The 21,706-nt window shown below is 55.6% G+C and overlaps 1 protein-coding gene across 3 annotated transcripts in view; it reads right to left on the bottom strand.

Moving 5' to 3' along the window:
- Positions 1–21,706, bottom strand: part of ZFYVE28 (zinc finger FYVE-type containing 28) — a 98,378-nt gene that overhangs the window by 43,482 nt on the left and 33,190 nt on the right. For all 3 annotated transcript variants that reach the window (XM_042251723.1, XM_042251722.2, XM_042251721.1), the window contains exon 2: positions 7,837–7,977. In XM_042251723.1, the coding sequence (XP_042107657.1) occupies positions 7,837–7,977 (141 nt within the window). The remainder of the gene's footprint in view (positions 1–7,836; positions 7,978–21,706) is intronic.

Raw genomic sequence — 21,706 nt, 5'->3', positions numbered from 1 at the left:
GTGGACAGATGGTGGGTAGGTGCCCAATATGCTACTGGAGAAGAGTGGAGGAATAATTCCAGAAAGGATGAAGAGAAGGAGCCAAAGAGAAAACAACACCCAGCTGGGGGTGTGACTGGTGATGGAAGTAAAGTCCGATGCTGTAAAGAGCAATGTTGCATAGGAACCTGGAATGTCAGGTCCACGAATCAAGGCAGATTAGAAGTAATCAAGCAGGAGATGGAGAGAGTGAACATCGACATTCTAGGAATCAGTGAACTAACATGGACTGGAATGGGTGAGTTTAGCGCAGATGACCATTATATCTACTACTGTGGGCAGGAATCCCTTAGAAGAAATGGGGTAGCCATCACAGTCAACAAAAGAGTCCAGGACACAGTACTTGGGTGCAGTCTCAAAAACAAGAGTGATCTCTGTTTGTCTCCAAGGCAAACCATTCAATATCACAGTAATCCAAGTCTATGCCCCAACCAGTAACGCTGAAGAAGCTGAAGTTGAACGGTTCTATGAGGATCTACAAGATCTTCTAGAACTAACACCAAAAAAAGATGCCTTTGACATCACAGGGGACTGGAGTGCAAAGGCAGGAAGTCAGCAGATACCTGGAGTAACAGGCAAGTTTGGCCTTGGAGTACAAAACGAAGCAGGTCAAAGGCTAACAGAGTTTTGCCAAGAGAACGTACTGGTCACAGCAAACACCCTCTTCCAACAACACAAGAGAAGACTCTACACATGGACATCACCAGATGGTCAATACCGAAATCAGATTGACTATATTCTTTGCAGGTGAAGATGAAGAAGCTCTATACAGTCAGCAAAAACCAGACCAGGAGCTGACTGTGGCTCAGATCATGAACTCCTTATTGCCAAATTCAGGCTTAAATTGAAGAAAGTAAGGAAAACCACTAGACCGTTCAGGTACGACCTAAATCAAATCCCTTATGATTATACAGTGGAAGTGAGAAATAGATTCAAGGGATTAGATCTAATAGAGTGCCTGAAGAACTATGGATGGAGATTTGTGACATCGTGCAGGAGGCAGTGATCAAGACCATCCCCAAGAAGAAGAAATGCAAAAATACAAACTGGCTGTCTGAGGAGGCCTTACAAATAGCTGAGAAAAGAAGAAAGGCGAAAGGCAAAGGAGAAAAGATACACCCATCTGAATGCAGAGTTCCAAAGAATAGCAAGGAGAGATAAGAAAGGCTTCCTCGGTGATCAATACAAAGAAATAGAGGAAAACAACAGAATGGGAAAGACTAGAGATAGGAATGGAGAAGGCAATGGCACCCCACTCCAGCACTCTTGCCTGGAAAATCCCATGGATGGAGGAGCCTGGAAGGCTGCAGTCCATGGGGTCGCTAAGAGTCGGACACGACTGAGCAACTTCACTTTCACTTTTCACTTTCATGCGTTGGAGAAGGAAATGGCAACCCACTCCAGCGCTCTTGCCTGGAGAATCCCAGGGACGGCAGCACCTGGTGGGCTGCCGTCTATGGGTTCGCACAGAGTCGGACACGACTGAAGCGACTTAGCAGAGATAGGAAAGATTAGAATTTTCTCTTCAAGAAAATTAGAGATACCAAGGGAACATTTCATGCAAAAGTGAAAGTGAAAGTCACTCACCCATGTCTGACTCTTTGCAACCCCATGGACTGTATAGTCCACGGAATTCTCCAGGCCAGAACACTGAAGTGGGTAGCCTTTGCCTTCTCTGGAGGATCTTCCCAACCCAGCGATCGAACCCAGGTCTCCCTCACTGCAGGCGGATTCTTTACCAGCTGAGCCACAAGGGAAGCCCAAGAATACTGGAGTGGGTAGCCTATCTCTTCTCCAGTGGATCTTCCTGACCCAGGAATCAAACCGGGGTCTCCTGCATTGCAGGCAGATTCTTTACCAACTGAGCTATCAGGGAAGCAGATGGGCAAAATAAAGGACAGAAACAGTATGGACCTAACAGAAGCAGCAAATGTTAAGAAGAGGTGGCAAAAATACACAGAAGAACTGTACAAAAAAGATCTTCATGACCCAGGTAACCACAATGGTATGATCACTCACCTCAAGCCAGACATCCTGGAATGTGAAGTCAAGTGGGCCTTAGGAAGCATCACTACAAACAAAGCTGGTGGAGGTAATGGAATTCCAGCTGAGCTATTTCAAGTCCTAAAAGATGATGCTATGAAAGTGCTGCACTCAATATGCCAGCAAATTTGGAAAACTCAGCAGTGGCCACAGGACTGGAAAGGGTCAGTTTTCATTCCAATCCCAAAGAAAGGCAACGCCAAAGAATGTTCAAACTACTGCACAATTGCACTCATCTCACATGCTAGCAAAGTAATGCTCAAAATTCTCCAAGGGAGACTTCAACAGTACATGAACCGTGAACTTTCAGATATTCAAGCTGGATTTAGAAAAGGCAGAGGAACCAGAGATTACAGTGCCAACATTCACTGGATCATAGAAAAAGCAAGAGAATTCCAGAAAAACATCTACTTCTGCTTCATTGATTACGCCAAAGCCTTTGACTGTGTAGATCACAACAAACTGTGGAAAATTCTTAAAAGAGATAAGAATACCAGACCACCTGACCTGCCTCCTGGGAAATCTGTATGCAGGTCAAGAAGCAACAGTTAGAACCAGACACGGAACAATAGACTGGTTCCAAATTGGGAAAGGAGTATGTCAAGGCTGTATACTGTCTCCCTGCTTATTTAACTTAAATGCAGAGTATATTATGAGAAATGCTGGGCTGGATGAAGCACAAGCTGGAATCAAGATTGGGGGGAGAAATATCAATAACCTCAGATATACAGATGAAACCACCCTTATGGGAGAAAGTGAAGAGGAACTAAAAAGCCTCTTGACAAAAGTGAAAGAGGAGAGTGAAAAAGTTGGGTTAAAACTCAACATTCAAAAAATGAAGATCATGGCATCTGGTCCCATCACTTTATGGCAAACAGATGGAGAAACAATGGAAACAGTGACAGACTTTACTTTTGGGGGCTCCAAAATCACTGCAGATGGTGACTGCAGCCATGAAATTAAAAGACGCTTACTCCTCGGAAGAAAAGTTATAACCAACCTAGATAGCATATTCAAAAGCAGAGACTTACTTTGTCAACAAAGTTCTGTCTAGTCAAAGCTATGGTTTTTCCAGTGGTCATGTATGGATGTGAGAGTTGGACCATTAAAGAAAGCTGAGTGCCAAAGAATTGATGCTTTTGAACTGTGGTGTTGGAGAAGACTCTTGAGAGTCCCTTGGAGTGCAAGGAGATCCAACCAGTCCATTCTGAAGGAGATCAGTCCTGAATATTCATTGGAAGGACTGATGCTGAAGCTGAAACTCCAATACTTTGGCCACCTGATGCGAAGAACAGACTCCTTGGAAAAGACCCTGATTCTAGGAAAGATTGAGGGCAGGAGGAGAAGGGGACGACAGAGGATGAGATGGTTAGATGGCATCACTGACTCGATGGACATGAGTTTGAGCAAGCTCCGGGAGTTGGTGATGGACAGGGAAGCCTGGCCTGCTGCAGCCCACGGGGTTACAAAGAGTCGGACACGACTGAGCGACTGAACCGGACTGGGTGGACAGACGCTCTTAGAGAGGCTCTTCAGCACCTACTGTCTGTGCTGCTTTGATTGACATTCTCGGCGTCATCCTGGGCTCCATGGCAACATGGCCACCGACGTCACTGAGGGTCACTAAGGGCTGACCTGCAAGCCCGGCCTCCGCAAACCTGCCCTACTGAATCTTAGGTGGCATCCCACTGCTTTCTCAAAACCGTCCTGTTCTGTATGGGTGTGCCGGTCATTACGTGTGCCGGTCATTCAGCAGAATCACGAGAATGTTGCAAATTCCGTTTCTTTGTGATTTGTTAGGGGTGAGATGAATGCACACCCATCCCAGGAATCGGGAACCGGGCGAGCGGGGAGTGTCCTTGGAGCAGAGACTGGAGGTGGCACGCCTCCTCCCTGCTCTCGTCCCCAAGGGCTTCCTCCCGTCAGCTGGGATTGTGTGCGTAATTCCGCACGCTGCTGTCGCCTACTGTTGGGACACGTTATTATGACTTCCCACAAATCCAGCTTGTGGTGGGGAGCCTCGTAGATCCCAGCGAACGCCCCATCCTTTCAGCTCCCTGCTGCCTCCTCTGTTGGATGCTTACGACACTTCTAATTTTCCGTGAATAACGCGGTCACCATGTGGCGCGTGGCGCCTGATGCCGCACTTCAGGCTGGTCCCTCGTAAGCCATGCCTAGAGGCAGCATGACAAAGAGTGTGAGCTGCGATCAGCTCCGATGATTGGTTTCCAGAGAGATGGCACTGACTGAGTCTCGCCCTGGGCAATTTTGTCTCAGCCCTCCCCTCCGCTGAGGGCCGAGCTTCGTTTTCCTTAGGCAGAAGACTGAGCAGGAAGCGTGGCTTTCTAATGCAAACAGGAGATGTGCTAAACTCTGAAGGAAATTAGGCAGCATAAGAAATGCACCAAACATGAAAATAAGATCCAGCCGTCACTGAGCCGCCTCACTGTCAGCTCTTTTTAAAGATTTTCTGGGTGGGCAGGTCCCTGTCTCACGATTGAACAAACCAACAAAAAACCAATGTCAAAACCAGCAGCAAGTGCCCGGGAAACACCAGAGGGTACTGCGGGCCAGGGAGCCAAGCCCTTGCCCAAAGTCGTGTGGCCTTTTAGTGGGGATGCTCCCCACTGCCCAGCCCAGGACAGGAGCTGCCTGAGGACGTCCCAGTAAACAGCCACCGAGGGACCCAGGGACGCTGATGGGTCCCCAGAGCTAGAGCAGTGTCCCTCACGGGATATCTGCTGGGACATCCGATTCCAGCCAAGATGGAGTAACAGGAATGAAAACCACCTCCTCACACGATAAGGATGGAAGCAAGACAAGGACTCTCCAGACACTGGACATCAGGCAACGCGTGATCCCAGAGAGAAGAGGAGCAGAGGAGGTGGGAGCTGTGACTGCCCAGCTCACTGCCTGGAGGGAATTCTCAGGTCCTGGCACAGACAGAGGGGACCAGGCGGAGCCCAGCAAACGCCCAGGATGGGGAGACAGAGCCGAGAGTCTGCGGAAGCCAAGGCCACCAGAATCCAGAGGACAGAGTAGCGGAGGTGAGTGAGCTGCCCGGGGAGACAGTCGCGGGGAGGCCCCTCCCTGAGGGTCCAGGGGGCGCAGGCCCCACAGCATAGAAATGCTCACAGATCACAGGGCACTGAGTAACACCAGGTGTACCTGGTAGCGATTCTTCTTAGCCCCAGACTAAACAGGGCTCTGAAGCTGCGTAACATCTTAAAAATAAAAAAAAAAAAAGACCCCAAAGGATCAAACCATTTCCAAGCAACCAAACTGTATTACAAAAGAAGCTCCAAAAGCTTAACAGGAAAACAAAACTATTCAGCTACCAGCAAGGTAGAATTCCCAATGCCAGGCATCCAATAGAAAAATGACCAGGCTTGTAAAGAATTAGGAAAATGTGAGCCCCAGGCGCTCCTGGAGGCAGAATCAGGCTGGGCCGGTGCTGTCCTGCGGGCCCCGCACAGACGCCCCCGTTGAGTGCAGGGCACCTGGTGTGATGGCATCTGGGAAGCCTGAGGCACCCCAGGCAAGGGGCTGAGCCCCTGCCCGCGGCTGAGAAAGCCGTGACCTCCGGGCACGTCCGGGGGCGTCCATGTGCTCCGGGACCTGACGCACGGATGCTGGGAACATCAGGGGCGGGGAAGAAGCCAGCGGGAAGAGCAAGCGCGTGCCTGCTCAGTGTCCGAGTCCGCGACCCCCTGGACTGCAGCCTGTCAGGCTCCTCTGTCCGTAGGATTCTCCTGGCAAGAAGACTGCAGTGGGCTGCCGTTCCTTCCTGCAGGGGATCTGCCCGACCCAGGGATCAAACCCACATCTCCTCACTGGCAGATGGATTCCTCACCACCAGGCCACCTGGACGGGAACCAGCTAAATCTGGAGCTGGGAGACCCCCCCAGGGTGACAGGGCTCTGACTCAAGGCCACGCAGGGGCCCGGCAGGGCGTGCTGCCACCAGCCCCTCCGCCAGGCCGGCACGTTTTATCTCACGTGTGCTGTGGTCACTCACGGCACCTCCCAGTGCGCGGCCTCTGTCCAAACCCCTCCCTGAGTGCAGACGCCCCCCCCCGCCCCCCGCCATCATCCGCCTTCTGCAGAGGGGCACCTCTGCGGGGAAGCGCCACGGATCGATGGAGGGCGTGAGCCAGTGGCATCGTGACAAGCAGAACGTGAGACCTCGATGAAGACTGGAGAGGGCAGGACGCCTGTCTCAGGAGGCGTTAGAGATGAAAATCACTCCCCCTGTGACCAGCTGAGCTTCACAGGAGTTCACTGCCGCGGGAGCCCCCAACAACGAGAGGCGCCGCAGCAACAGGCCAGCCACATGTGACGCTGCCGGGCCTCTGTGAAGGGGCGGCTCGCACAGGGAGGCTCGCTTTGGCGGCTCTTCTAAGTCCTGTTTCCTCAGTGGGCAGCTGAGTACTAAGCCAGGGCCCGGGGGGCCTCAGCCACACTTGGGGCCATGCGGTTGTGCAGAGAGGGGTCCTCCCAGCAGGCCTGACTGCCGTCCTCCGAGAGGCCCATGTGTGGGCTGGCGTCCAGGAGCTGGGGTGGTGGGAGGGCCCCCAGCACCCGCACGGATGGGGCTCCCTGTGCCTGCGTGCTCTGTCTGTGCTCACACCCTCCTCCCTGGGGCTGGACTGAGTGTCTGCCCAGCAGAGGGGCCCGCAGGGCCGGCCCCCGGTAACAACCCCGGCTCTGAGTCTGCGACAAGCTTCGCTGGGGACACATGTCTCTGTGGGTCCATGTGTGTCCTCGGGACGGGGTTCTGGAAGCTGGGGCCTGTCTCCCCTGGACCCCACCCCGTCCCCCACTGGGCCTTTTCCCATTGCTGGTTCTGCTTCGCAGCTTCTCGCTGTGATGGATCGGAGCTGAGAGGACCAACGTGCCCGGTCCACACGTCCTCCTGCTGGAACCCGGGGTGGCCTTGGGGACCCTGACCTGGAGGTCCTCAGGGAGTGTGAGACGTGGAAGGTTCTGGTGTTGCCGTGTGACTGTGAGGTACTTTAGCCGACTTTTATGACTTTCTTCCACCTTTTTTGAGCTGCTCCACCTGCATCCAGTCCCAGGGTGGACCTCCCTCTCTGCTTTTCCTGCCGAGGCTCTGCGAGGTGCCAGCTGAGTTTCACCTACTTGGTCCGTCTGTGTAACATGCAGTGAGCAGGCCCGGCGGGGCTTGGGATCCAAGAGTCCCAGGAAGCAAGTCCCCCCCTGCCAGGAGAGCCGGGCCAGGTGGGGAGGGGCAGAGAGCGGCCTCCTGCCCGGCAGGGCTCAGCAAGCTGCAAGGACTGTGGCCATCCTCCGCTGGGAAACCAGGCTGTCCAGGGGCCAGCCAGGTGGGAGACCCCCGTGGCCCTGGGCCCTGGCCCCTCCTGAGAGATGACAGAGGAGGGTGTGCTCCTCCTATAAGAACCATGATGCTTGAAACCCTTCGGGGACCCTACCCGCCTGTGATCTGGGACGCACGCCCAAGCCCCCACCTCCCCAAGTGGAGAGGCGTGGACTGGCGGGCTGAGCAGGCTCTGGAACTCTGGAATGGAAGTTGTCAGGCTGGTGAAGCCGTGCTTGCTGAGCCGTAGGAATTCCCAGCAGGGCAGCCTGGACCGACCGTCAGTCTGGACCGTGCAGCGGGGAAGTCGCCCCCCGCCAGCTCTGGGGCAGACCCCCCCATTCCCCTGGAGGGGGCCCGTGAGCCTGGCCCTCCTCAGCAGCTCTGCCCGCCCCCTCCGCTGTCCCCGCCCCTCACCTGGCAGGAGCGGAACTGGCTGACGAGCAGCGTGCAGCGCTGGGGGTCCTTCCGCCCGTCCAGGCTGTCCAGCTCGGCGGCCACCTGGCTCAGCTCCTCGTCCGCGTGGTAGAACTGTGCCAGCAGCTGCGGATCCGACCGCTGCGGAGGGAGCGGAGTGAGCAGACGCCCGGTGCGGCCCCTCACCTGACGGGCCCCTGCGCCCCTGTGTGCATGGCGGGTGGTGATCACAGACAAGGGGCTGGGGAGTGCTGGGGGCCGAGGACAGTGGGCTCACTTAGGAAGGAGCTTTACTCCGGACACTAAGCCGAGGCCATGAAGGCAGCGGCTGAACGGAGGGCCAGCTCCGCTGCCCAGCCCCGCCAGCGCCCCCAGCACCCCCAGCCCGCAGCCCGGCTTCCACGACGCCAGGAGGAGCGGGCCTTTGAGGGGGACACCCTCCTCTCAGAGGCTCAGCTCCCACGGAACCCCAGGGGGCCCTTCCGACCCTGGTCTCGATGCGCCTCCGTCCGGCCTGCGGGCCACCTGGTCCCCTGCCCGCCCCTGGCTCCAGCCCGGCACCCACCGCGTGTCCTGCCCACACGCTCCCAGCCACCGCAGGCCTCCATGTGGTCTACCTCCGGCCCGGGGGCCGAGGGCGTGTCCCCTCGATCTGAGTGCAGGGTGAGGACATGTTCACGGAAGGGGTCCTAGCCAGCTCTGGGGCAGCCCAGAGGGCCCTCCGTGATCACAGAGAGACAGGAGCGAAGGCCGGACAGCAGGTCAGCCCCTGCTCCCTCCTTCTTCCGCCTGGGAATCAGCCTACCCGTGACTATGCCCTGCAGTCTGCTGAACACAGGGTAACTTGTTTTTGTGATTTCTCAGTTCTCTGCTTGGCTGATGGAGCCTGAGTTTCGCCCCTCCCCCAGTGTGGCCCATTCCCAGGTGGATCTTCCTCCGAGCAGGGGTCTTGGTTATCAGGACCAGGGAGAGGCCCCCCCAGATACTTTTCACAGGAGATCGGGGATTCACCCCCACCCCCTACCCAGCAAAGGCGCCTGAGCACCCACTGCTGAGAATGCAGAACAGGGGACACGCCTTGACCAGGGCAGGCCAGACCCCACCCTGCGGGCCCCCGGTGTCCCTGACTCCCTGGTCCCCTCCGTGGGCTCAGCTGACTCCCCCAGGATGCCCACCAGGGACCCCTCTGTGATGAGAGGGGAACTGGGGTGGGGTCAGCAGCTGGCAGTGCATTTCTGCCCCCTTCCTGTTGTGCTGACCGGAAGGAGAGGGGCTGGAAGGCGGGCATCTGCCCGGATGGCACCCTCACACACGCTCCCCACCACCCTGGTCTCAAGCCCCCCAGGCCCACATCTGTCCATTACGGCCCATCTGGACCCACTTCCTACCCCGGGGCCTCCTCCTGGTTTCAGAAGCTGGGGGCAGGGAGGGACACGCTTGTCCTCTGACCCCCAGCCAGGGTTTAACCTGGCACCTTCAGGGTGTGGCAGGCACCCACATAAGGGAGAAGACAGGAGGGAGCTGGGGAGGGCCGCCCGCCCAGAGAAAGGGAAGAAAACGGCAACACGGTACCGGGGACCCCAACCAGCAGCCCCCCAGACTTGGGTGGGCCAAACACCTCCATGACCGTGAGCAACAAACATCCTCCGAAGCCGGCCTCCCCTCTCCCTGGGAACACGGCCTGGGCGGAGCGGACCCTGTCGCCTGGGAGTGGAAGCACCGAGACGAGCCCTTTGGGCTTACCACGCTTTGCTTCCAGTACAGCAAAGACCTTGAGACCAGAGCTACGAGTGTGCTGACCATCACCAAAAATAGGTGTGCACAGCACGTGTGCGCACTGAAGAAATCAGAGAAGTCAGAAAAAAAATATTGTTTAAGCTAGCAAGTATTTTGTTGAAACACAGAAGGCCTGTGTGATTTTAAAATTTTAGTTATATTCCAAGATAGTTTTCCAGTCCCCTCAGAAGGGATGATTTCCAGCCAAGAATCAAAATTCCCCTCCGTGGACGTCCCCGGCAGCCCACTGGTTAGGACTCCGTGCTTCCAGTGCAGGGGCACAGGTTTGACCCCTGGTCAGGGAACTGAGATCCCGCAGGCCACAACACGCAGCCAGAACTGGAAAGATGGAAAGAGTTCCCGGGGGGCTCGGGTTGCCAAGGTGCGGCGGGAGAATCTTGCCGATGCCACCGGGAGACCCAAATGCTGTGAAGACAAAACCTCCGGGCAGGGGTCCAGGAGATGAATGAACACAACTCCAATGATTCAATTTGTGCTGATCAACAGGATCCAAAAGAACATTTTGGTGCCATATTTTCATTTCTAAGTATGCAGAGAACAAAGCGAACACAGCAATCTCTAGCCTGGCTCATCACTCAGACCTACATCGGTCCAGCAGGGCAGGGTCACCCTCAGGCCAGCGTGGGGGCAGGACCGTGGACTGCAGGGAAGCAGAGTGCAGCAGAGGACAGACATTCTGCTCGCTCCGACCTGGGTCAGCCGGCCTCGTTCAACAACGCTTACCGTTAAATTTTAAATGAGACTTTCAAATGTCCCTGAGTGAGATGTCCACGGCAAAGAGAATCAGTTGATACGGACAGGAAGAAGTGCTCACCCTACCTTGAAATTAAAACCATGAGAGGATAAAATAGAGCCCAATAAGGATGTCTTTTTGGCACACGATGTCAATATTTTCTCAAAATAAATTCATAGCAGTGACAGCTTTCACTGTTACAGGACAAAAATAAAATTCACGAAGATAGCACTTAGGCGGTTAGATGAGTAGTGAATCAGCAGCCTCCGAGAAGGCAAGAGAAAACACACAGAACCACAGCAGTGGCTGAGCCAGTCCGAAGCGCCAAGGTTGACAGTTCAGAACCGATTCTGTGAAGCCGATGGGATGATCCGTCACTCAAACAGCTGTTCTGTGATGCAGGCTGGGGTTGTGGGATGCGGGCGTGGACGCCGGGGTGTGTGTGAGCTGAGGCCCTGCCCTAAAGTGCCTGTCTGAGCCAGGCATGGGACGATGCTGGAGGGACCCACGCTGCGTGAGGCTGGCCAGCTGGGCCGGGGCAGAACGTGGCCTGAACCGTGAGCGCCCCCAGCCCTGGGCAGACTGCCGGCTGTGTCCCAGTAGGTGCCACCAGACCCTCTGTGAGGTGGCCTGATACTAACCCAGATGAAGCAAACTAACGGCCAGGGTCACCTCAGTGGGCCCAGCAGAGCCGGCGGTCAGCCCAGGTCTCAGTCTAAGGACACTCGGGGGTCCGCGTGGGAAAGAGGAACCAGGACCGGATCCGTGACTCTTGCTTCCCAAGTAGAAAGCAAACGCTGCAGCGGGGAAACCTTAGAAGGATGCCTGGTCACGGCAGCACGGTCTCAGCCAAGCTCCAGGAAGGGGAGGAGAGGAGGAGGCAGATGGCAGGACAGGTGGGCAGGACAGATGGCAGGACAGCAGCGTGGCCAGGTCGGAGAGGACCAGCCCCCTCGCACCCCCAGCACAAGCCCGGCGATGGAGAGCAGCCAGCCCCCGCCCCCCAGCAGCTGCCCCAGGACAGGAGCTGGGCTCCGAACCCTTGTTCCCAAGACCACACCCCACACGACCCCCACCACCCTCACGCTGGGCAGAGGAGAGCCTTCCAGATCTCGGTGGCTCCCCAGGTGGGCTGCAGCTGGACAGGCGGCAGGCAGCTCAGGGGTGAGAGTTGGTGGGGCCAGCCCAGGCCTGGGCCTCTCCTGGACAAGCCCTCCAGCAAAGCCTTATACCCCGCTCTGCCAAGCCTGAACACAAGAGCGTAGCCGAGAAAGCGGAGAAGAGCCTCAGGTCGTGAACACAGAGTCTAGCTGCTCCCCGAGCGGGGCCTCCCGCAGCCCGCTGGCCCTCGGGCCCTGGGCTCAGGGGAAGCTGCCCAGGCCACACGAGACTGTCAGGGAAAGCCACTGACCATGGGCCACCAACTGGAAACCCTTCACTGCCTCCAAACAAACACTGAGCCAGGCCCTCCGCGGGTCTCCACTGCATCCTTCCGTCCCCGGGGCCTGGGGGTACCGGGCAGCCGTGACCCCGCTGCTCAAGGCTGGCCTGGTCCACAGCAGCACGTCAGGGCCCCAGCCGCATCACCCGCCGCCATCAGTGGACCGGGACCCCCAGCGGGCGCGCGCTGCTGCCGCTCCCTTGCCTTTGCTGGCTACCCTGCACACACTTGCACCCCGCTGCCAGCCTTCCCACCCAGGCTCCTCCACCAGGGCCTTGCGGCTGGGCCTCCAGCCCCTGCTCACTCTTGGGACCCGTACCTGGGGTCAGGTCACCGCCTCTACAGCCCGGCCTGCTGCAGTCCACGGGGCCTCAGAGTGGGACACGACCGAGCGCCTGAACAAGAGAACCTTCCTCCGCAGAGCCGACCGCCGATGGCCCTGCGGCAAGGCCAGGACTCTGCGGCCACTAGACGGCCTGCTGAACATGTGCCCTGAAAGCTTTCAATTCCCGGACCAGTTTAGACACCCAGAGAGTCACTTCCCCGCCCCTGCTGTCTCTCCAGGCAGTGTTACCCCCGGCCGAAAGCCGCAGCCGGCTCGGAGGGGCAGTTCGAGCCGTGGGTCACTCTGGAGGGCAGCCCGCCTCAGGAGAACCCCCGCGGAGGGTCCCTGCCCGTGTGGCACAGCGAGGGCCCCTGGATAATGCCAACCCCCCCCCCCCCCACAGGAGAACCGGCTCCAGAGAAGCAGGCCCATCCCTGGAGGAAGCTGGTCTGGTCCCGCCAGAATGAGGTGGCCCCGTCGGGCTGGACACCCTCCTTCCAGGGGACAGCTGGGCTCGCCCACCGGGGCCTTGGCTGTGGCACGTGCAGACACAAGGCCTGGAGATGGCTGAGCGTCTCGAGGACGGTTTTCAGAAGGAGAATGCGTTCTCAGATAAAACTCCCAATCGGATGTTGTATATACATACAGACGACAGGCCGAGAGCACTAGTTGCAGGAAATTTAACCGCAGCCGCTGCAGTGGGTCAGAAAGAAGCTCTTCCGTAACCGCAGAAGAAAGGAGCCCAGGGTGGCAACCGCCCTGTGGGGCGGAGGGGGGTCCCCGTGGCACCAATGCGAACAAACGGCATCTGACAGCTGGGCTTTCAAAGTGCAGGAGAGCTCATCTTTGAATTTCAATAGGTTTCAGGCTCTTTAACAAGCATTTTATTTTTAAGACTCATCACCTAGTGAACTTGTTAGCACGCCAATCAAGCCTGTCCACTCTCTTCTGACAGCCAGGGGACACTGTCCCAGAAGCCGGGGGCCTTCAGGGCGACACGAGGCCGCGCCCTGCTGCCGGGAAAAGCCCTACCTGGTTGACAGCAACCCGGGAACCAGCCGCGGAGAGGCTGCGGTCTTCTCCGCTTCTAGGACGGATGGAAATCCACTCGTGGGAAATGGGAATTTAAACTGCTTGTTATGAATTATTTCTCTCCTTCAAAAAGGACTTGAGATGACTTAATTATAATGCAAGTGAATTGAACCTGTTTGTTTAATCAGAGGAGCAATCAGAAGTCCGGAACAGGGATCCCGGGCTCTGGGCCATGTGGATTACTGCAGGTGGTTACCCTGATCTCAGGATTGCCGGGCCAGGCCGGAGCCCTCCCGGGGCATGTCCCCCTGTCCTGGGCACGTCCCCCCACCGGGCTGGGGTGAAGTGGACTGGGAGAGGCCCTTCCTGCCTGGGTCCCAGGAACACGCTGGTTGGGGAGGAACATGGAATCCCCGGAGAGGGCTCCATGGGAGCACCTAAGAGAGAGGACGTCAGTGGAAGCCAGCACTGACGGGGCCCCTGGTGAACCGGGGCGGGGGGAGCGCACTGCTCCGGACCACCCCCTGAAGGACACAGGACCTGGGAACCCAGGGTGGCTGCTGTGTCCCGGCACAGACCCTCCGACCACGCCTCACCCGGGCGGCTCAGGTGACGCTGCTCTGGGAGGGTCTGTGGACAGGCAGCTCCAGCAGGGTGGGGGACAAGCCCTGCCACCCCTTCTCCAGAGAGGATGATTTGGGCTTCTAGAAACAGTTTTACTGAGACATGACTCACCTCCCATAACATCCACCTGATCAAAGTATGCAATGCTGGGGTTTAGTATCTTCACAGAGCAGCCACCATCACCAAGAACTAAAGTTAGAATCTTTTCATCACCCCCAGAGAAGCCTCACCCCCATTCCTAGCAGTCCCCCCTAACCCACCGTGGCTATGGAGGTGCCTGTTCTGGGCATTTAACTAACGGCAGCCGTGCAAGCTGTGATCTTTTATGCCTGGCTTCTGTTGCTCCGCATGGCTTCGAGGTTCCTCTATGAGGCAGCACGCGTCAGCACTTCGTTCCCGTTTATAAGTGAAGTCGCTCAGTCGTGTCCGACTCTTTGCGACCCCATGGACTGTAGCCTTCCAGGCTCCTCTGTCCATAGGATTTTCCAGACAATATACTGGAGTGGATTGCCATTTCCTTCTCCAGGGGATCTTCCCAACCCAGGGATTGAGCCCGGGTCTCTCGCACTGTAGACAGACGCTTTATCGTCTGAGCCACCAGGGAAGTCCTTTCAGGCTGAATAATATTCCACCACGTGGATGGACCACGTTTTGCTAATCCATTCGTCAGGTGATGGGCGTCTGGGCTGTTTCTGCCTTGACCATTGTGAAGAATGCTGCTACAAACAGGTTTTTATGTGGATATGTTTTCAGCTCTTTGGGGAATAAGCCAAAGTGGAATTCCATACAGTGCCAGTCATACAGTGACTATGTTAGGCTTTTTGAAAATCTGATTATTTGGCTGCACCATTTAACAGAGATGTAAGAACAAGGTTGCCATATAGAGTTAACATACAGAAGCCTATTGCGTTGCTACACACTAACAAGGAAATGCCAGAAAGAAACTAAGAAAGCAATCCCATTTACAATCTCATCAAAAAGAATAAATTTAACCAAGGAGGTAAAAGATCTGTACTCAGAAACCTATGACACTAGGGAAAGAAACGGAAGATAACACAAACAGATGGAAAGGTCTGCCATGCTCAAAGACTGAAAGAATCAATATGGTAAAAATGACCAGACTACCCGAGGCAAGCTACAGATTCAATACAATCCCTATCAAAGTATCAACCGTACTTTTCACAGAACTACAACAAATGACTCTAAAATTTGTGTAGAAACACAAAGACCCTGAATAACAAAACCATCTTGAGAAAGAAAAAAAAAATTAGAGCTGTCATGCACCCTAATTTCAAACTATACTGCACAGTTACACTAGTCAAAACAGCATTGTCCTGGCACAACACAGACACACAGATCAATGGAACATACCAGAGAACCCAGGAATGAACCCATACTTAAACGGGCAATTAATCTCTGATAAGGGAGGCAAGACAGCCTCTTCAGTAAATGGTGTTGGGAGAACTCGATAGCCGCATGCAGAAGAACCACCCCGCGCTCTCATACCGCCTACAGCGACAGATTCAAAAAAACCGCACCACGCTCGCATACCACGTACAGCGATAGATTCCAAAGAACCGCACCGCGCTCTCATACCACGTACAGCGACAGATTCCAAAGAACCGCACCGCGCTCCCATACCGCCCACAGAGATAGATTCAAAGTGGACTAAAGACTTAAACGCAAGACCTGAACCCGTGAGACTTCTAAAAGAAAACATTGGCAGACGCTCTTTGACATCGGTCTTATAATATATATATATGTATGTATATGGAAATATTTTGGTTTGTCTCCTCAGGCAAGGGAAAGAAACGTAAGTATAAACAGATGAGACAGCATCAAGCTAAATTGCATCTGAACAATGAAGAAAATTATTGACAAAATGAAAAGGCCACGCACTGAATGAGGGAAGATATTTGCAAGTGATAATCTGATAAGGAGAGAGTATCCAAAATATACCAAGGACTCATACAACTCGACATCAAAAAACAGCTGAAAAATGGACAGAGGATCCGAATAGACATTTTTCCAAAAAGGAGATGCAGGCGGCCAACAGGCACACGGAAAGATGCTAAGATCAGGAACTATGAGGGACACGCAAATCATGGCGTCAGCGAGCCACCACCTCGCAGCTGTCAGAATGGCTGTCGAAAAGGGTACATGTGACAAGCGCTGGCAAGGGTGTGGAGAAGAGGGAACCCTCGTGCGCTTCCATGGAAATGAAAATCGGTGCGGACATGACAGAGAACAGCGCGGAGGTTCCTCAGAACATGAAGCTGCCTGATGCAGTGATCCCACGCCCGGGAATTGATCTGAAGAAGATGGAAAGACTGAAGAGGTATCTGCGCCTCCGTGACCATCACAGCACTGTTTACAACAGCCAAGATATGGAGCCCCCGTCGGTGCCCATCCACAGACGAGTGATGAAGACGCTGCAGGTGTGCGCAGCAGAGCCGCACTCGGCCACCAGAACGGAATCTCGCCATCGTGGCAATATGGACGGGCCTAGAGGGCATTACTGGAGAAGGCAGCAATGCTTCTGGAGAATCCCAGGGACGGGGAGCCTGGGGGGCTGCAGTCCATGGGGTTGCTGAGGGTCAGACACAACTGAGCGACTTCCCTTTCGCTTTTCACTTTCATGCACTGGAGAAGGAAACGGCAGCCCACTCCAGTGCTCTCGCCTGGAGAATCCCAGGGACAGGGAGCCTGGGGGGCTGCAGTCCATGGGGTCACGAAGAGTCGGACACGACTGAGCAACTTCACTTTCGCTTTTCACTTTCATGCACTGGAGAAGGAAATGGCAACCCACTCCAGTGTTCTTGCCTGGAGAATCCCAGGGACGGAGGAGCCTGGTGGGCTGCCGTCTATGGGGTCGCACAGAGTTGGACACGACTGAAGCGACTCAGCAGCAGCAGCAGAGGGTATTATGCTTCGTGAGGTTAAGTCAGACAGAGAAGAGGCAAATACTGCAAGATTTCATTAAATGTGGAATCTAAAAACCAAAACAAGTGGCCAAACATAACATAACAGCAACAGTCATAGATACAGAAAACGGGTGGTTTCCAGAGGGAAGAGGGGTGAGGAGAGGAGCAAGAAAGCAAGGGCAACTGGGAGGGACAAGTTTCAGCAGAAGATTAACCCGCGCGGGGAACAGTGACAGTGTCATGTCTTTATATGGGGACACACCGCCCACGTCTACCCGCCTCACCCCACCTCGCCCCGCCCCAGCAACTAGACTCATCCTGGTGACCCTTTCGAAATGTCAGATCACCGTGTTGTGTAATGGGAACTGAAACAGTGTTGTACTTCACAAACAGACAGAGGGGGACTTCCCTAGGGATCCGGGGGCTGAGCTCTGTGCTGCCCATGCAGGGGGCTCAGGGTTGCTCCCCGGTCAGGGGACTAGAGCTCAGCTGCCACAATAAAGAGTTCACATGCCGCCACTAAGGACCCAGCACAGCCAATAAGTGCATTAAAAAAAGGCTTCCAGGGTATTTGCTTTAAAACAACAACACTCAAGGAGAAAAACACAAGACCTGTTGTCAGAGATACAGATGGCAGAGAGGGGACTGGAGGAAGGTGCTCGCAGGATACAAGCGTCTCATCATAAGAAAAAAAAGCACTAAGGCTGCGGTGTACAACATGATAAATAAGCACTTGCTCAGCCTCTCAGCCGTGTCTGACTCTGAGACCCCATGGACTGCCGCACGCCAGGCTTCCCTGTCCCTCACCATCTTCCGGAATGTGCTCAAACTCATATCCATCGAGTCAGTGATGCCATCCAACCATCTCATCCTCTGGTGGCCCCTTCTCTTCCTGTGCTCAATCCCTCCCAGAATCAGGGGCTTTTCCAGTGAGTTGACTCTTTGCATCAGGTGGCCAAAGTATTGGAGCTTCAGCTTCAGTATGAGTCCTTCCAATGAATATTCAGGGTTGATTTCCTTTAGGATGGACTGGATTGATTTCCTTGCAGTCCAAGGGACTCTCAAAAGTCTTCTCCAACACCGCAGCTGGAAACCATCAATTCTTCGGCGCTCAGTCTTCTTTATGGTCGAACACTCACATCTGTACATGACTACTGGAAAAACCACAGCTTAGGGACCTTTGTCATCAAAGTGATGTCTCTGCTTTTTAATGTGCTGTCTAGGCTGGTCATAGCTTTTCTTCCAAGGAGCAAGCATCTTTTAATTTTGTGGCTGCAGTCACCACCTGCAGTGATCTTTGCACACAAGAAAATAAAGTCTGTCACTGTTTCCACTTTCCCCCATCTATTTGCCATGAAGTGATGGGACCGGATGCCATGATCTTCGATTTTCGCCAGCTTTTTCACTCTCCTCTTTCACTTTCATCAAGAGACTCTTTAAATGGATGCTCACTGAACCGACCGTGATGACCATTTTGTGATGTGTGGGAGCCACGTCCTCGTGCAGTACCCCCAAACGTGACATGTGTTGATCACAGCTCGTGACGCGAGCTTCACTTCCATCACATCAGTTAAGCTGATCACGGAGCAGCAGTGTGGGAGGTCCAATTTCTCCACGTCCTCCCCACCCCGAGCTGCCGTCTGGCTTCTGATTCTAGCTGTCCTCGGGGGTGTGAAGCGCTGTCTCGCTTGGACTTGCGTCCCCCTGGTGACCGATGCGGTGGAGCGCCCTCCGCCTGCTGCTGTCTGTCTGTGAGTCTTCTTTCCTCCTGTCATCTGTTCGCACGTGAGTGGAGGGGCTGAGGCGCTCTCGAGACTGACCACATCTGCTCTCTCACAGTCATGTAAACAAACGCACGGTCTACACGGAGCCTTCCTTTAGGGGAACAAGGGTCCGCTCTGCAGCAGCCACGTGACCCCACCAAAGCTGCGGGCGGGTGTGGATGGGCAGCGTGGCAGTTCCATCAGGATTAGGATCCAACTTGCTCTACAGAGGGGCTTCCTGGCGGTTTAGATGGTAAAGAATCTGCCTGCATGCAGGAGACGTGGGTTCGATCCCTGGATTGGGAAGACCCCCTGGAGAAGGAAATGGCTACCCACTCCAGTACTCTGGACTGGAGAATTCCATGGACAGAGGAACCAAGGGCAGGGCGTGGCTACAGTTCATGGGGTCACAAAGAGTCGAACACGACTGCATAGACTAACAGTAGAGAATCCGCCTGCCTGCAGGAGACCCCTGTGATCCCTGGGTTGGGAAGATGTCCTGGAGAAGGGAGTGGCCGCCCAGTCCGGTATTCTTGCCTGGAGAATTCCACGGACAGAGGGGCCTGGGGGGTATAGTTCATGGGGTCGCAAAGCGACAGACACAACTGAGTGACTAACACTTTGAGAAAAGGGGCCTTAGCAGATGGAAGGTAGGTCAGGGCCTTGGAATGAGGCCATCCGGATGACCGAATGGCCCCACCTGCTGAGACAAGTGTCCTTACAAGGGGAGGGGACACACAGCGAGGAGAGGCCATGGGGGAGAGAGGCGGAGACGGCAGCGAGGCGTCTGCAGGCCCTGGGGCACCTGCAGCCCCAGAACCGGGCGGAGACAAGGACCAGACTGCCTCTCACAGCCTGCAGGAGGGACCAGCCCTCCCGACATCTTACTTCCAGACTCGGGCCTCCCGAACCATGGAAGGCTACATTCCTGCTATTCCCAGCCACCTACTTTGTGGGCACAGCAGCCATGGGACGGGAAAGCAGCGTCCCCACGCCCAGATGCACCTCGGCACAGGCAGGGAAGAGGGGTCCCCGCGAGCCGGGGCCCTGTGAGCCCTGCTTCTCTCTGCAGTCTGCCCACTCAGAACTTCCCAAGCGCCACTCGCCCAGGCCCTGCTGGATGCACCGCGGCGTCCTGGGTCCCGCAGGGCTGCCGGGCTGCAGGCGGGGTCACGTGCCCTGGGTCACACCTGGGGGGGGGTCACGTGCCCTGGGTCACACCTGGGGCGGTGCGTTTCCCCACGTGCCCCTCGCCCCCAGTGCCTCAGAGAACAGACACCGCCCAGGTCCTGGACCCTTCCCACAAGCCTTCTGTCTCTTCAGGGGACGCACCCGCAGGACCGAGGCAGCCTGCTGTCTGCTCAGGGTGGCAAGGTGTTCCTTGGCGGCTGTCCCTGCTCCCTCCAGGCCTGCAGCTCTGAGGGCCTCCCTCTGATGGCCTGCGCCCCTGCAGGACCGGAATCTGTCCCTCCGACCTTTCTGGGCGGCACACAGAGCTCCAGGTGCTTCCTCGGGAGGACACGGGGCCTGCTCTCCACTGAAGCGCGCACAGGGGTCTTGCTGAGGACACGGGAAAGCCTTCGCGACACAGATTCTGAGTCTGGCTCTTCTCGGTCAGACCTCTGAGGTTTTGGATCCCACTTCCTACAGGGAAGCAGGGAAGGGGGGCGACTTGGAGCTGGAGAGCCTGGAGCTGGAGAGCCGGGGAGGTTTGATCTAGGGTGCTGGGGGGGATGGGCAGAGGGAGGCCGGCTCGGGCCTCCAGGCCACTCGAGGACTCCCGGCGCCCACACCCCGCGCCCCGGGCAGAGTCTCCCTCTAAACTGCGCTTGCTGCTCGGCTTAGCAAATAATGCGAATAAAACTTAGAGGCACTTGACTCACAGGGCGCTCGTCACTAGAGGCACGGATCACAGACAACAAGCTGTCCCCGTGCTTTAAAAATAGCCATCCTGACAGAGCACCTGTTCTCACCAACATGCTGTTTCACCAGAGGGTAAAACTTATCTGCAGTGGAGCCCAGCAAGGGCCTCTGTTTGGCTTTTATGCATTTTTACAGGATGTTCTGACATATGGCAGAAGAGAAGCAACTGGGAGTCTGCTCAGAAAAACCCCAAAAACAAGGATGGGGTCGGTGGGGAAATAGCTCAGATGCAGCTTCTCAAGTCAGGGTAAAACCACACACACTCCCACACAAAGACACACACAGACACACAGACATACACACACACATGCACACACTGCCCCCTACACACACAGACACACACAGACACACACACTGCCTTCACACATACACACACATATATAATAAACACACACACACACACTGCTCCCTACACACACAGACAAACACACTGCCCACACACACATACACACACATATAAACACACACACACACACTGCTCCCTACACACACAGACACACACAGACACACACAGACACACACACTGCCCCCCACACACACACACTACCCCCACATACACACCCACACACATACACACACACTGCCCCACACACACACACACTGCCACACACACACACACACACATATACACATACTGCCCCACCCACAGAGACACACATATACACACACACACACAAATACACATACAAACACCAGCACGCACGCACACACCTGCATACATACACACATATATACGTAAACACTGCCCCACACACACGCGCACACACACACACACACACACAATAGACTCCCTTCAGCAACAGGGGACAATTAAAGCTCTTCACATGAACCCCCAACAGTAGCAAAAGCTGAGCAGCCCTGGGCTCCTGCTCTGCCCCTCCCATGTGCTCACCCCACCTCCCCAGAGGGGACCAGACTCGCCCAGCCCTGGCGGGGCAGACCCTAAGTGCTAGGCCATCTGAAAGGCAGGCAGGGCAGAGCCTCTGGGACAAGACGTCAGCCCACGTCCACCTAGGGCTCGGGTGAGAAGGCGGCAAAGTCAGGGCTGGACGGGGCCCTCCGGAGCAGGACGGGGAGGAGTCCCTTCATCCTTGGATGGCTGCAGTGTGCCTCTCCCAGGACACAGACTCAGTGTCACAAGGCGGCCTCTCCTTCCCCTGAGCTGGTTACATCCTCCCTGTAAATGCTGCCCTTGGGGATCCTGTGTTTAGCACCCAGTCAGGGCCCACCCACGCGGGTGTGTCGGTAGAGAGAGGGATGGTCTGGGCTGTTACAGTGCCTGGGGATGCCCCAGAACGGAGAATCCAG

The sequence above is a fragment of the Ovis aries genome, chromosome 6, assembly GCF_016772045.2.
Source record: "Ovis aries strain OAR_USU_Benz2616 breed Rambouillet chromosome 6, ARS-UI_Ramb_v3.0, whole genome shotgun sequence".
NCBI classification, from domain to species: domain Eukaryota; kingdom Metazoa; phylum Chordata; class Mammalia; order Artiodactyla; family Bovidae; genus Ovis; species Ovis aries.
This window is presented reverse-complemented; position numbering and strand designations above follow the sequence as displayed.